At 38.1% G+C, this 17,026-nt stretch overlaps 1 protein-coding gene across 7 annotated transcripts in view; it reads right to left on the reverse strand.

Annotated features, from left to right (window-relative positions):
- The window catches only part of DLGAP1 (DLG associated protein 1), an 843,951-nt gene that overhangs the window by 24,044 nt on the left and 802,881 nt on the right, over window positions 1–17,026 (reverse strand). For all 7 annotated transcript variants that reach the window (XM_058556886.1, XM_058556887.1, XM_058556885.1 and 4 more), the window contains one exon: window positions 1,605–2,026. In XM_058556886.1, the coding sequence (XP_058412869.1) occupies window positions 1,605–2,026 (422 nt within the window). The remainder of the gene's footprint in view (window positions 1–1,604; window positions 2,027–17,026) is intronic.

The raw sequence follows: 17,026 nt of genomic DNA on the forward strand, positions 1-17,026 counted from the left end.
CTGTCAGGGGCAAGTGTCAAGGAGATCTACTTGTCCACTGCTAAGTTGTTTGCACTCGTAATATGAAAGAACAAAAGGAACGTTACAGAAACCCATTTATGGATTTTCTAACCGGCTCATAAAGGCGACAAATAAGCTCGTCAGCCAGTTGGGAGGGTCCAGGCAGGAGGGGTGAGAACAGAGAAGAGCTGTGAGCAGGGCGGGGCACACAGCGAGGAAACCCCACAACCTGCTGTCTATTTTCCAGACTCAGTTTTCATAAAAAATACTTCCTTTATGGAAAACTCATCGTTCCTTGACACAATTAGTTTGGCTCACTTAGGAAGTCTATTTAACGTGATTTACAGTTGCTCTAGATCTAATTATTAAGAAATTATTACTATTTTTGTTAAGGATGATAATGCACAATGGTTATGTGGAAAAAAAGTCCTTATCAGTGTGAGATGTATAGTGAAGTGACATGACATCTTGGATTTTCTTTAAGATACTCTGGCAAAAATGACAACAAGTGGGGGAAGATAGGAAGATGAGACTGGCCAATTATTGAATGGGGCGATGGGTACATGGGGGTTCACTGTATTAAACTCTCTACTTTCGTGCATGTTTTAAAATTTTTTCATGATAAAAAGTTAAATGATGATTTAAAAAATAGCTCTAAAAAGCCACATGATGACAATGCTCTTCTAGGTGGTTCCCACACAAAAACGAAGATAGGCTTTAATGCATACCACTAAATTTCTTTGATTCAAAAATATCATCAGTTGGAAGATCCACTATTCATTTAATAGTAGTTTTTCAGAGGAAAATAAACATGCAACATTAAAATATACACTGATTATAAACTACATCCCAATTTTGGAGTTGTTGAAATTGTGCAAAATGTGCCTTAGAATTGAGGTAATCTGGTAACTTCTTTGTCAATTGTTAATAGGAATTGTTGTTAAAAGGCTGAGTTTGAAAATAATGGTGTGCAAGGCCTCCGTTATTTATTTATTCATCATTCATTTTATCATTATTTTAACCCATTAAATTGGAATTTGTGTTAATTGCTTTAATGGCTGAAGGTTTGCCTCTATAAACCTGACACAGTGCATGCTAAACAGGTTTAAGAATGTAAATAAGCGTGGCCTCTACTGGCTTATAAGTGACCAGCCTTGTTTTAATATTTTATGTTAATGAAAGTAATAAAACTGTAAGATTATAATGCCCAATGCACGTGTGTCCGTGGTTAGACTTATTGTTAATTCCCTGAGAATCAGCACCACTTCAGGAATATCTTGGGGAAGAGAAACCACGTTAGAAACATGAGGCCACCCCCACGTTGAGCCTGGTATTTTTGAGAGAAGAAAAGATCTAGAGTTACAAGTCACGGATCTAGAGCTAGAGATGGTGAGACATTTGCCCAGCGGTTTTCCTTCTATTGTACAGCGCAAGGGCGTCTGGACTCTTAGCTGCAATCGCCTAGGTCGTCCACATGTTCTGGTTTCTGGTGTGGAACTGCAGGGCTAGACAAGGGCAAGCGGCAGGGAAGGGAAGGCCGAAGTCTAAACCACAGATAAGCCCAGCCCCGCGCCGCTGCGCAGACGCGCGGCGGCGGCACTTACTGTCTTCCGGCAGGTTGTTCTCCCGCTCTTCCCGCTCCATCTGCTGGCACCACCCTTCCATGCGGTCTCGCTCTGCCTGCAGAAGCTTCAGAAACCAGTGGCCGTCCCGGTGGCACACTGACCTCTGGACGGCCTCCAGGGGGTCTTCGGTGATCGAGTCAATCCAGGGATCCGGGGGAGGCAGAATCGAAGGGTCGAAATCCGCGTCAAAGTCATCGTCGGCTGCGCAGGCGTGGTAATGGTTTCCTGAGCCCTGAATGCTGACGGTGGAGGTGCTGGCGTCCCGGGAGAACTGTCTGGCCATGGGGCCGGAGCACGAATTGTCCTCTATAGACTCCAGAGAGTTTTCCAGGTTATCGTGGAAGTCCAGGTCGGCCTGCACTGCTGTCGTCACACTGTTGGATCGAGTGAACCTGCGGAAGCTTGGAGGAATAGAGAAAGGAGATTTACTTCAAGGATTTTTCTTGAAGCAAAATCACTTTCTGCTTTTCTTGGTGGGTCTCATCGTCTCAATCTGCGGAGGTGGGCCCTTGATGCAAGGATATGGATTGCCATAGCTCTTATATAAGGAACACAGATCTCTCGTCTTTGTTCAATATGCGATATTAAAGCATATTTAGAGAAATTTTAGAAGTGGAGGAAAGTGTACAGCTATCAAAGCTAATACAACGTCCAACGTCCAACTTCCCCAAATCTGGGGTGGCATGAATCCTGAAATTCAGGTTAGTGAGGGGTAAGGAAGCAATTCAGTTATATCTTAGCCTGTGTAATTTGCTTATAAATGGAGGGGAGAAAACCAACCCAACCTGGGCCAAGACTATCATGAATCCTGCATAACCACATTTTTCCAGGGACAGCTCTTACCAAGGATGACTTCGTGAAAGCAAACTAAATTGTCATTAAGTTCCTCTTAAATTAAAACTCCTTTCCGTGGTAAGGATTCACCTGTCTCTTCATCATATAGGTCACGGTTATAATTTGGTACAAAGTCTTTGGGGGCAAAATCAGCTCACAGTTCTAGAGTTCTCCAGTACCGAACTCCCCTGCACCTTTAATTTCCCTTCCCACAGTCCTTCTACCAAGGTGATAAAAGACAACTTGTTAACAGATTCAATCTGAGCATTTTACATGGACATCCATGTGATCAGTGTTTCTCAACCAAATGGCTCTATGTATTTCTGGCTGACCCCTACAATGAAGGTGAGGACATAGGGACAGTAGGAGAGGTGGGGAAGAAAAGTGGAGCAGTGAATTCTTTCTCGACAAGGAGGCAAGATAAGGTGTGGGCCTTAAGTAATTTAAAGCACACCAAAAAAAGCTTCCTTGGTTCCTGGAGCAGGCAGGAAACAATGACGAAGCATATGAGTCCACTGAAGGCAGCATCAGGTGTCCGTTACCCCACTCTGTATTTCTTTCTTTTTTTTTAAGGTAACTTCCTGATCTAATATTTTATTTTGAAAAAATTCACATAATATAAAATTTACCATTTTAATCATTTTTAAGTGTATGACAGTTCAGTGCCATTAAGTACATTATTCACACTGTTGTGCAACCATCACGACATCATCCATCTCCAGAACTTTTTCATCTTCCCTAATTGAAACTCTATACCCACTAAACACCACCCCATTGCCCCCACCCCCAGCATCTGGCAACCACCATTTTTTCTGTCTCTACATATTTGACGACTTTAGGTCTCTCATATAAGTGGAATCATACAGTATTTGTCCTTTTGCGACTGGCTTATTTTACTTAACATAATATCTTTAAGGTTCATCTGTGTTGTAACACGTGTCAGGATTTCCTTCCTTTTAAAGGCTGAATAATATTCCATTGTATGTATATACCACATTTTGTTTATTCATTCATCTATTGATGGACACTTGGGTTGCTTTTACCTTTTGACTATTGTGAATAATTCTGCTATGAACATGAGTGTACAAATATCTCTTTGAGAGCCTGTTTTTAATTCTTTGGAGTATATACTCAGAAGTGCTGAATTATATGGTAATTCTGTTTTTAATTTTCTGAAGAACTGCCATACTGTTCTCCATAGTAGCTACACCATTTTATGTTCCCACCAGCAGTAAGGGTCTCATTTCTCCACATCCTTGCCAACATTTCTTTTTTTTTGATAGTAGGCATCCTAATGGCTGTGAGGTGGTACATTTCTTTTTTTTTTTTTTTTTTTATAATTTTATTTATTTATTTTTTTCCCCCAAAGCCCCAGTAGATAGTTGTATGTCATTGCTGCACATCCCTCTAGTTGCTGCATGTGGGACGCGGCCTCAGCATGGCCGGAGAAGCGGTGTGTCCGTGCGCGCCCGGGATCCGAACCCGGGCCGCCAGCAGCGGAGCACGTGCACTTAACTGCTAAGCCACGGGGCCGGCCCTGGTACACTTCTTGACTAGTTCATGATTATGCCATTTTAAGATGGCTTATTTGCCAGTTGATTTTCAATTAATGTTTCATATTCAATAGTGCCAGCCTTAAAGAACAGTGCACTAAACAATGTCTATACAACATTTAATAAACCAGATGTATTTTTTCTTAACTCTCCTGGAATACTCTATTAAAGCCAATTAATACTAATACTCTGGTCCATCAAAAATAAAGAACGAACAGAGCAATACAGGTAAGTAGTTTGCGAGACTGTAGAAAGACTAGAAGTCACAAAAAAGAGAGAGTACAATCATTTCAATAAATCCACTTTTTTCCTTAGAGAATAAATGTCAAGAAAAAAAGTGGCTGCACTATTGATGTGTGTTAGTTATTAGGACGGTCAAAATGATCAAATGTGTTGTGATTCATTTTATGAAGACAGACCAGCCAAAACTGGCCCATGTCCCTGTTTGCTGTTTTCAAGAAATTACTTCTGTTGAAGGGATTATACCTGGTCGTTCTATAAGTTCTTTAACTCTCGGATAGGCCATTTAAAAAAAAAAATCACATAGTGTGACAGTCTGACAGCAATGTTATAAGATCTCTCATACCAGCAATGAGAGATCTAAATTGCTAAACTGCTTCTTCCAACAGCCACTCATTTCCTGGCTGCAGTAGGCCATTTCTGCTTTCTTCTTGTTCATCTCCAAAATGTTAAATGTCATCTCCTGAAACTGAGCTTTCCAGCTGCGTCTGTGTGAACTGGATGACTTTCCCTGCAACAGTTGACCTTCTGGCTGTTCTACTGACACAAAATCCCAACTATGAAAACACTAGGCTTCCCTTTCCAAGATCATGTATTGCCAGAGGCATTACATTTCCAAACTTAAAGAAGGGCTAGTGCCTTAGTGTTTTCAATCAAGCAAACTTGCCAGAGACAGAGTCTGTTCCACATACAAAGCAGAATGACCTACTTTCCTGTGCCTGTTTTTATCTGCACAAAACCATACCGCCGGCATTCCTGACAGAGGGCTCCTGGCTATGAATCTTGTAAAATATCCACCTTCTTAAGAAAAATGACTTGGCAGTAGATTAGTAAAAGTTTGTGGTTTAGTCACCCAGAAAGAAATAAAAGTTAAGTAAAATTAAAATGGTTTGGGATTAAAAGCGGTGCCTTTGAACTCAGGCAGCCCTGTCCAGGCTGCACTGTTTCTATCAATTAAGTTCCTCAAGCAAGTGCTTTCTTCCACCCAGAGCTTTCAAAGAATGTTCTGCTCTACAAAACATTTTATGTCTTTCATGTGCAAAGTTCCTTCTGGGTGAAGGGTGCAATCGAGTCGTTATTGTTTTAAAATTTTGAAAGGAAGACAGGAGTCACTGGATTAATTTCTGTATTGTTAAAAAGAATAGATCAGTTGCTGGTGGATGGTAAGCCTAAAAGCTGCACCCAGTGGCTGGCTGTTTCCAAACCCACAATTTCCATTCTTGAAGCTTCTTCGGTCCTTCATGCCTTGAAGGCACAATGTGTAATAATTACAACTTCTGAAAAGCACCGCCAATATTCTGGCCTAAGGAGCAGAAAACCGTGAAACCAAAGACTGGATCAACCAGAATGGGACACAATACCCTGTCTGTTCTGAATAGCGAAAGGAAAGTCACTTGTTAGCATTCACCTCTGCTGTTACTTTGTGCTCCTTCTATGAAACAAGTTTATATTTCCAATTGGAGGATTTTCTGCCCCCCTTCCCATGAATTTTCTGTACAGCACGTTACAAATCAACACATAGATGGTAAATTGCAGAGGCCCATTCTCGCCCCTCCATCTGATGGGGCTGTAGTGAAACAAAATAAGTCATGAACAAAAACCAAGCACAGTCGGTATCTTTAGAACATACATGCTTTGGATCTGTAAGGTGTTCAACTATGTGAGACTCAAGTCATAAGCTTATTTTAGGGAGACAAACTCAGTCATTGCGTTACAGAATCCTCTGGCCTCTGGGTATCTTCTTTATCCCTCTCATTCACATAATGGTTGCTTTTCAGGGCTAAATCTGGTTTCAAAGGGAGAAACACTAGTCCTATGCTGTTCTTTTTTTCTTTGTAGGAGCCTTTAGACATTTTTCAGTAAGCCTTCTGTCAAGGCTGAATATATGTGGGATCTGAAAATGCTACTCTTCGAAAGTGCAACCATCTTGGTATTTCATGAAATGGCACCCTTTAACTGATGTAAAAGCCAAGACGTCTCATTATATCAAATAAAAGATAGATCAAAAGAAAGGCGTGGGGATGAGGAGATTGAGATCAAGAATTAAAACTTACTAAAACAGAGGTTCACTCTTTCTTGTCAGATCAGCTTCCCAGTTAGAACGGTGTGTGGAGGAACCTAGGTGTCATGCAGTCCTTGTTCACAAATTCAGTGGGAAGGAACTCTCCTGCCCCCCATTTGTGTGTGGTTAGCACCGTCCTATCAACAGATTTTAAAACTACCTCAACACAAGCATCCATTGGTTATTTAAAATCCTCCATGTTCATCATTCTTTTGCCTGAAGATCTCTTTAAGCAAAAGAAACTAGAATACGTTTTCTACATAAAGACTTCCTCTACTCCAAATAATTGTAATGTATTTGTCAAATTTTAGAAAGGGAGGAAATGGAAAATAATGACAGTGGGCTTGTTATCATCTGGTAACTTTGGAGAGGGCCCAGCATGTTGCCAATCATCTAGTACCAGCTGGGCAGGTGCTAGTATCCTTGATGGGCTGTCACTATAGGAACCTAGGTTAGGACTCTCAACAAAACATCCTTGAGCTGTCTGTGCCCTAGAAAGAAGTGCTTTCCCTCAGCAACATGAGCATGAGGTCACTCCTTGGCTACTGACCCCAGGTAACTAACCAAAGCCTGAGAGGTCTCACTCTCAATTCTTTTTCATTGAGTCTTGTTTTGGGGGTCAAATGGAGGCCATTGGTTTGTGAGTCAGATGGCCATTTTTCTTTTTGTAAACTAAATTGTTTTGAAAAACATGTAAAAAGGAAGAAAGAGAGGGAAGGAAGGAAGACAAAAAGACAAAAGGAAGGAAGGAAGGAAGAAGGAAAGAAAGAGAAAAAAAGAAAGAAAGAAGGAAAGAAAGAAAGAAAAAAGAAAGAAAGAAAAAGTGTATGAGGCATATCAGGAATTATGCCAAGTTTCAGGCTTTTGAAATTTGAAACGCACAAACGCCACACCTTTAAAACTCAGGTGTCCTGTAAGGGACTGTTTGGCTAGGTCATGGTATTGTTAACTTGGCAAAGAAACGAGGTTGTTTGCCAAATATAATACCAAGAGTGGGAACTAGGCTATGTAGTACTCCAAGGAAACTGTGAGGAGTGGGGATTGATCCAAAGCTTCTGGGTTGGCAAAGGAGGGATGTTTTTGACTGCCAAAGGTCTTTCCAAGTCTGTGGTCCCTGAACTGGCTGTCAAAAGATGCTGTCTAGATTTTGGCTTTTGTTTTAACATCCTGCTTAGTTGAAAGGCACAAATCACTACAAGCCCAAATATTTACATATTTAAGTCACTTACAACCAAAAGAGATCTTTTATGTAGTTGACATTGTGCTAAAAGAGAAAACAATGCTACCTTTCCATGTGCTTGTTCTGCCCACTTATGAGGCCATGAGCTTTAATGTGTGAAGCAAGGAAGATTTAAAAAAACTCAGAATTTTCTAGAAATAGAGGTAATTTTGGTGAAAAACAAAAGTATAATAATCCTATTCGCCGAGGCATTTGTTTCTAGAAATGGGGAGCTCTCATAATAGATTGCTGGTGCTTTCCTTCAACACCTATGCCTCAGTCTGTGCATTCATAGACCTGCTGAAATGGCAGCTGTTATTAACAAGCTCATGTTGATGTCAGCATTTTATCCCCTTAGCATTAAGTGTGTCCTGAAGGCCTAAGTATTATTTTGTAACGTACAAAAGCTATACTAGAAGAGAAGGAGATGGCTCCACCAACTGGAGATAAGAAAGACCAGAGGCTTGTATGCAAATCATCAAAATCTGCTCCCATCTGCTCCCATTCCAATGCCATCAAACTAAATGAAAGGATCTTGGCTTTCCCTTTGCATACACACACCTCCAAACGTGCAAATTCTGCTCCAGACACTCACTGTTACCCAACTTCACCTATTTCACAATGGAATGGCGGGGGCAGGGGAGTTGATGAGGAAGGAAAAGAGGCCACAAAGTGATTTACTACCCATTTATTCTAGGAAAAGTTTTCTCCTCTCATTCTCTGGATGCTGAAGCAGTAGCACTGACTCGCACTTGTATGATTTCAGATAAAGATCCCAGGCAGTTAAGAAGTAGTTTACAAAGACGTAGATGGAAATATTAAATATACATACACCAGAAAAATAACATTCTGGAGTTTCCTTTCCAGAAAATTGCTGTGAGACCAGTAGCTTCTCTCTATATGACCACTAAAGACAGATGTCAATTTGTCAATTTGACAATGTTAATAAATAACCAAAAAGTGTATAATTTCAAAGCCTCCCCTTAACACTTTTAGTTGTGAAAACCGAAGATGATTGCTTTATAAATTGTTCCAAGATACATCATAAATATCTAACCTTATGAGAGGTAGCTGAGTTGCTATGGGGGCAGGAGGCCAGAACCTGTATCACACACTTATTCATGCTTATCTCTTGCTTCTGAACTAGAGATTACGACAGCAACACAGCAACATGGGGAATATGGCAGTAAGCAGAAAGGCAAGACCCAGGAGACTGGGCCTAGACATCAGCTAAGAGTCTCCATCTGTGCATAATGCCACACTAAAATTGAGGAAACACTGCTGGAATGTGGAATCAGAGAACTTACACCTAAAAGAGGCTATTGGTGTTATTGTATAAAACTCTCAAATTTTAGAGACAGAGAGGTAAAGTTACTTTTAATTTGGATCTCTTAACAAGAAGGCTCTTTTTACTCCATGGTTTCCACACATTCTGTGACCTTCCAAGCCAGAGAGCAGTGCTAAATAACAAGGCTTACCCCACTTATAGGCCAAATAAAATCTATATCGATGACTTCTGCTTCCGGCCAAGATAGAGTAAGAATGACTGAAATTTACTCTTCTATCTGAAACAACTAAAACACTGGCAAAACATATGAAACAACTGTTTTTAAGACATTTGACATCAGGCAATGAAGGACACTGATCACTGAGATATGGGAAACAAATGAGGTCTCTGACTGCCCCTAATTAATGACTGGTGCAAGTTTCCAGGCTGCAGCACAGGGAGTGGTCCCCTTGTGGAGCCAGCAGTCTCCCTGACTTGATGAGACATCGCTGGGAGTCCAAGGAGGGCTATGCAGCTAGAGTTTCTAAGGCAGAGTGTGGGAGAGGAGAGAACTGCACAGAGAAAACCCCAGAGATTTGCACAGGGTCCCAGTAGAGCATTCACTTATGTTCAGTGCATGGGGTAAGAAACCTACCTATGGCTGGGGTATCTTTATTCTTCTTTGAAAGAAAAAGCTGACAAGCTAGAGTGCTATAGGCAGCAAAAAAATCTTTAAAAAATAATGACAAAATAATGAGTTTTTCAATATACAAAAGCTTAAAGAATTCATCATGAGTAGATGTGCACTATAAGAAAGGTTAAAAGAAGCCCTCTAAGGAGAAAGAAAATGATGCTAGATGGAAATTTGGATCTACACAAAAGAATGAAGAACACTGGAAATTGTAACTTTGTGGATAGATATATGACTTTTATTCTTATTATTTAAATCTCTTTAAAGATAATTGACTGTTTAAAGCAAAAATAATAACAATGTATTATGGAGCTTTAATATATGTAGAAGTAAAATGTATAATAACAATAGCACAAACCTGGGAAGTGGAGAAATGGAAGCATACTATTGTAAGGTTCCTATATATGAAGTGATTTAATTTTACTTGAAGGTAGATTATAGTAAATTAAAGATATATGTTTTAATACTTATAGCAACCACTAAAAATATAATGAAGAGTTATAGCTAATAAGCCAACAAAGGGAATAAAATGGAATCATAAAAAGATAGTTAATCCAAAAGAAGGCAGAAAAAAATGAACGATAGGACAAAGAAGAGATACAAGTAACAAACACAAGCTGGCAAACTTAAATCCAAGCATATCAACAGTAACATTGAATGTAAATGGTCTAAGCACCCCAATTAAAAGGAAGAGGTTGTAAGATTGGATTAAAAAGTGAGGCTCAACTATACGCTGCCTATAAAAAACCCACTTTAAATATAAAGATACATATAGTTTAACACTAAAAGAATGAAAAAGATACATCATGCTAACACTAATGAAAAGAAAGTTCAATTGGCTATCTTAATATCAGACAAGGTAGATTTCAGAATAAAAAATATTACTAGGGAGAAAGAGAGATGTTTCATAATAATAAAGAGGTCAATTTATCAAGAGGACATAACAATCTTAAATGTTTATGCACCTACTAAAAGAGCCTCAAAATACATGAAGCAAAAACTGATAGAACTATAAGGAGAAACAGATGAATTCACAATTATAGTCAGAGATTTCAACACTACTCTTTCAATAATTGATAGAATATGTAGGCAGAAAATCAGAAAAAAATAGAAGAACTGAAAAACTAACCTGACCTAATTGGCATTTATAGAACACTCCACTCAAAAATAGCAGAATACACAGTTTTTCATGTGCACATAGACTATTTAGCAAGATAGACAATATTTTAGGCCATAAAACAAATCTCAATGAATTTGAAAGGATTCAAGGCATAAAGTATGACCACAATGGAATTAAACAAAAATCAATAGCTAAAGGTTGGATCCTTACCTCACACCACATACAAAAGTTACCTCAAAATGAGTCAAAGGCCTAAATTTAAGAGTTAAAACTATAAAATTCCTGGAGGAAAACACAGTGGCAAATCTTCCTGATTTTGGATTTGGCAGTGGTTTCTTAAAAATAACACTGAAAAGCATAAGTGACAAAAGGAAAAACAGATAAACTTGCCTTCATAAAAATTAAAAACTTTTGTGCATCAAAGGATGCTATCAAGAGAGTAAAAAGACAGCCCAAAGAGTGGGAGAAAATATTTGTAAGTTGTATAACTGATACGAGTCTAGTATCCAGAATATAAAAAGAACTCTTACAACACTCAACAACAAAAAGACAAATATCTCAATTTAAAAATGGGCAAAGGCCTTGAATAGACATTTCTCCAAAAAGATATACAAATGGCCAATAAGCACATGAAAAGATAATCAATATCATTAGTCATTAGGGAAATTCAAAGCCAAGCTACAATGAGATGCTACTTCATACCCACTAGGACAGTCATAATTTTTAAAACAGAAAATAAAAAATGTTGGCCAGAATGTGGAAAAGTTAGAACCCTCATACATTGCTGATGGGAATGTAAAATGGTGTAGCCACTGTGGAATATAGTTTGGCACTTCCTCAAAAAGTTAAACATAGAATTATTGTATGACTCAGCAATTCTACTCCTAGATATATAACCAAAAGAATTAAAAACAGGTGATAAACAAAAGCTTGTAAACAAATGTTTGTAGCAGCTCTATTCACAATAGCCAAAAGGTAAAAACAACCCAATGGCTATTGACAGATGAATGAATAAACAAAATGTAGTATTACTATGCAATGGGTATTCAGCCACAAAAATGAAAGAAATACTGATACATGCTACAACATGGATGAACCTCAAAAACATTATTTTACTTGAAAGAAGCCAGACACAAAGACCACATACTATATGATTCCATTTATAAGAAATATCCAGAATAGGCAAGTTCATAAAGACAGAAAACAGATTAGTGGTTTCTAAGGGCTGGGAGGAAGGGTGAATGGGGAGTGACTGGATGTGTATGAGATTCTGTTTGGAGTGATGAAAATATTTTGGAACTAGATAGTGGTGATTACACAATATTGTGAATGTACTTAATGCCACTGAATTGTACACTTAAAATGGTTAAAATAGTAAATTTATGTTATATGTATTTCATGATAATTTTAAAAAATTGGTCAATGCAATTCATCATATTAACAATCTAAAATGAAAAATCTTGTCTCAATAGATGCAAAAAAAGCATTTGACAAAATCCAACATCCATTCTTGATCATGATTCCCAACATACTAGGAATAGAAGGGAACTTCCTCAACTAGATAAAGGGCATCTGCAAAGAACTTAAAGCTCACATGATACTTAATGATGAAAGACTGAATATTTTCACTCAAAATCAGGAACAAGGCAAGGATTTCAACACTCATGACTTCTATTCAACATTGTATTGGAAGTTTCAGCCAGTGTAATAAAACAAGAAAAAGAATACATCCAGATGAAAAGAAGAAATAAATCTGTCTCTATTTGTAGATAGCATGATAGTCTATATAGAAAATCCTATGGAATCTACAAAAAAGCTACTAAAACTAATGGGTGAGCTTAATAACATTACAGGACAGAAGATCAACATACAAAAATTAACAGTATTTCTATGACCTAACAATGAACAATTGGAAATTGAAATAAAAATAAATATCACTTACAATAGCAGGAAAAAATGAAATATCTATGAATAAAATTGACAAAATATGTGTAAGACCTTAACATTGTAGATTATATAATATTGTGAAAGAATTTAAGGAAGATTAAATAAATGGAGAGACATTGTTAAGATATCAAATCTCCTGACATTGATGTATAGATTCAATGCAATCTCAATCAAAATCCAAGAGGTCTTTAATAGAAATTAACAAACTCTTTCTAAAATTCATACGGAAGGGGAAAGGACCTGGAATAGCTTAAAAAAAAAAAAAAGCTTTGTGGGGCCGGCCCGGTGGCGCAAGCGGTTAAGTGCGCGCGCTCCGCTGCGGCGGCCCGGGGTTCGCTGGTTCGGATCCCGGGCGCGCACCGACGCACTGCTTGGTAGGCCATGCTGTGGCGGCGTCCTGTATAGAGTGGAGGAGGATGGGCACAGATGTTGGCCCAGGGCCGTCTTCCTCAGCAAAAAAAGAGGAGAATTGGCGGATGTTAGCTCAGGGCTGATCTCCTCACAAAAAAAAAAAAAAAAAAAAAAAAAAGCTTTGAAAAAGAAGGAAGTTGAAAGACTTATACAACCTAATTTCAAAACTTATTATAAAGCTACAGTAGTCAAGACAGTGTATATTCCATCCAAAAACTGCAGAATACAAATTCTTTTTGAATGCACATGGAACATTCTCCAGGATAGACCACATAAAACAAGTCTCAATAAATTTAAGAAGATTGAAATAATACCACACATGTTTTCTGAGCACAACAATATGAAACTAGAAATCAACTATAAGAAGAAAACTGGAAAAGCCACAAATATATGAGGATTAAACAAAATGCTACTGAACAACTATTGGGTCAATAAAGAAATCAAAGGATAAATAAAAAAATACCTGGAGACAAATGAAAATGAAAAAGAAAATATGACATACCAAAATTTATGGGTACAGCAAAAGCAATACTATGAGAGAAGTTTATAGCAATACAGGCCTACCTCAAGAAACAACAAAAGTCTCAAATAAACAATCTAACAATGCACCTAAAGGGACTAGAAAAAAAAGAACAAACAAAGCCCCAAATCAGTAGAAGGAAGTAATAAAAATCAGAGCAGAAATAAATGAAATAGAGACTAAAAAAACAGTAGAAAAAAATCAATGAAACTAAGAGCTGGTTCTTTGGAAAAATAAACAAAATTGACAAACCTTTAGCTAGACTCATTATGAGACTCCAGCAAGAGAGAAGGCTCAATTTGATAAAATCCAAATGAAAGAGGAGAAATTACAATGGACACCACAGAAATACAAAGGATTATGAGAGAATACTATGAAAAGCTATATGCCAACAAACTGGATAATCTAGAAGAAATGGATAAATTCCTAGAATCATACAACCTTTCAAACTGAATCAAGAAGAAATAGAGAATCTGAATAGACCAATCATTAGTAAGGAGATTGAAACAGTAATCAAAAACCTCCCCCAAAAACAAAAGTCCAGGGCCAGACGGCTTCCCCAGTGAATTCTACCAAACATTCAAAGAAGCTTTAATACCTACCCTTCTCCAACTCTTCCAAAAAATTGAAGAGGAGGGGACGCTTCCTAACTCGTTCCATGAGGCGAATATTACCCTGATACCAAAACCAGACAAGTAAAACACACAAACATAAAATTACAGGCCAATATCATTGATGAACATAGATGCAGAAATCCTCAACAAAATACTAGCAAATCAAATACAACAAAACATTAAAAGGATCATACACCATGGTCAAGTGGGATTTATTCCAGGGATGGAGTTAAATATCTGCAAATCAATCAACATGATGTACCACATTGATAAAATGAAGAATAAAAACACATGATCATCTCAATAGATGCAGAGAAATCATTTGGCAAGATTCAGCATCCATTTATGATAAAAACTCTCAATAAAATGGGTATAGAAGGAAAGTACCTCAACATAATGAAGGCTATATATGATAAACCCACAGCTAATATCATCCTCAATGGTGAAAAACTGAAAGCTATCTCTCTAAGAACAGGAACAAGACAAGGATGCCCACTTTCACCACTCTTATTCAACATAGTTTTGGAAGTCCTAGCCAGAGCAATCAGGCAATAAAAGAAATGAAAGGGATCCAAATTGGAAAGGAAGAAGTAAAGGTGTCACTATTAGCAGATGACATGATTTTATAGATAGAAAACCCTGAAGAAGCCACCAAAAAATTGTTAGAAATAATAAACGAATACAGTAAAGTTGCAGGGTACAATATCAACATACAAAAATCAGTTGCGTTTCAGGGCCCAGCCTGGTGGCATAGCTGTTAGGTTCGTGTGCTCCGCTTTGGCGGCCTGGGGTTCGCAAGTTCAGATCCCGGGCATGGACCTACATACCACTCATCAAGCTATGCTGTGGTGGCATCCCACATATAAAACAGAGGAAGATTGGCACAGATGTTAGCTCAGCAACAATCTTCCTCAAGCAAAAAGAGGAGGATTGGCAACAGATGTTAGCTCAGGGCCAATCTTCCTCACTAAAAAAAAAAAAAAAAAAAAAAAGAACTAGAGCAAAGAATCCTAAAATTTATATGGAACAACAAAAGACCCTGAGTGGGCAAAGCAATCCTGAGAAAAAAGAACAAAGCTGGAGGTATTACACTCCTTGATTTCAAAATATACTACAAAGCTATAGTAACCAAAACACCATGGTGCTGGCAGAAAAACAGACACACAGATCAATGGAACAAAATTGAGAGCCCAGGAATAAACCCACACACCTATGGACAGCTAATTTTTGACAAAGAAGCCAAGAACATACGATGGAGAAAGGAAAGTCTGTTGAATAAATGGTGTTGGGAAAACTGGACAGCCATGTGCAAAAGAATGAAATTGGACCATTTTCTTATACCATACACAAAAATTAACTCAAAATGGATTAAAGACTTGAATGTAAGACCTGAAACCTTAAAGCTCCTAGAAGAAAACATAGGCAGTATGCTCTTTGATATCAGTCTTAGCATCATCTTTTTGAATACTGTTTCTCTCTAGGCAAGGAAAGCAAAAGAAAAAATTAAAAAAATGGGACTACATCAGATTAAAAATAAAAAGCTTCTGCACAGCAAAGGAAACCATCAATAAAACAAAAAGACAGCCTGACAATTGAGAGAAGATATTTGCAAATATCTGAAAATGGGTTAATATCCAAAATATAAAAATTTTGGGCCCAGTGGCCCAAGCGGTTAAGTGCTTGTGCTCTGCTGCGGCAGCCCTGGGTTCCCCAGTTCGGATCCCGGGCACACACCGTCGCCGCCATGCTGTGGTGGCATCCCATATAAAGTGGAGGAAGATGGGCATGGATGTTAGCCCAGGGCCAGTCTTCCTCAGCAAAAAAAGAGGAGGATTGGCAGATGTTAGCTCAGGGCCAATCTTCCTCACAAAAAATAAATAAATAAATAACTCATACAACTCAACAACAGCAAAACAAATAACAACAAAAAAACCCAAAACCCCCCCCCCAAAACACACACAAAAAAATTAAAAAATAGGCAAAGGGTCTGAACAGACATTTTGCCAAAGAAGATATACAGATGGCTAACAGGCACATGAAAAGATGTTCAACATCACTAATTATTAGGGAGATGCAAATCAAAACCACAATGAGATATCACCTCACACCTGTCAGAATGGCTATAATTAAAAAGATAAGAAATAACACGTATTGAAGAGGATATGGAGAAAAAGGAACTCTCATACACTGCTGGTGGGAATGTAAACTGGTGCAGCCACTATGGAAAACAGTATGGAGATTCCTCAAAAAATTAAAAATAGAACTACTATATGATCTAGCATCCCACTTCTGGGTACATATCCAAAGAACACAAAAACATTAATTAGAAAAGATATTTGCACCCCTGTGTTCACTGCAGCATTATTCACAATAGCCAAGACTTAGAAGCCAACGTAAGTGCCCATCAATGGATGAATGGATAAAGAAGATTCCATATAATGGAATACTACTCAGCCATAAAAAAAAAAATGAAATCTTGCCATTTCTGACAACATGGATGTACCTTAGAGGTATTATGCTAAGCGAAATAAGTCAGATGGAGAAAGCCCAATACCATATGATTTCACTCATATGTGAAAGATAAAAACAACAAGAACGAACAAGCTCATAGATATAGAGATTAGATCGGTGGTTTCCAGAGGGGAAGGGGGTGGGGGAAGAGCAAAGGAGTAAAAGGGCACATGTGTACAGTGATGGATGGTAATTAGTCTTTGGGTGGTGAATATGATGTAGTCTACACAAAAATCGAAACATGATGTACATCTGAAATTTATATGTTATAAACCAATGCTACCTTAATAAAAAATAAATAAACAAAGACAGCATGGCATTAGCATGAAGATAGACAATTAGATCAATGGAACAGCAGAGAGAATGCAAAAATAGATCCATACATATATATCAATAAATATATGAAAAAAGG

The sequence above is a fragment of the Diceros bicornis genome, chromosome 16 (genome assembly GCF_020826845.1).
Source record: "Diceros bicornis minor isolate mBicDic1 chromosome 16, mDicBic1.mat.cur, whole genome shotgun sequence".
Classification (NCBI taxonomy): domain Eukaryota; kingdom Metazoa; phylum Chordata; class Mammalia; order Perissodactyla; family Rhinocerotidae; genus Diceros; species Diceros bicornis.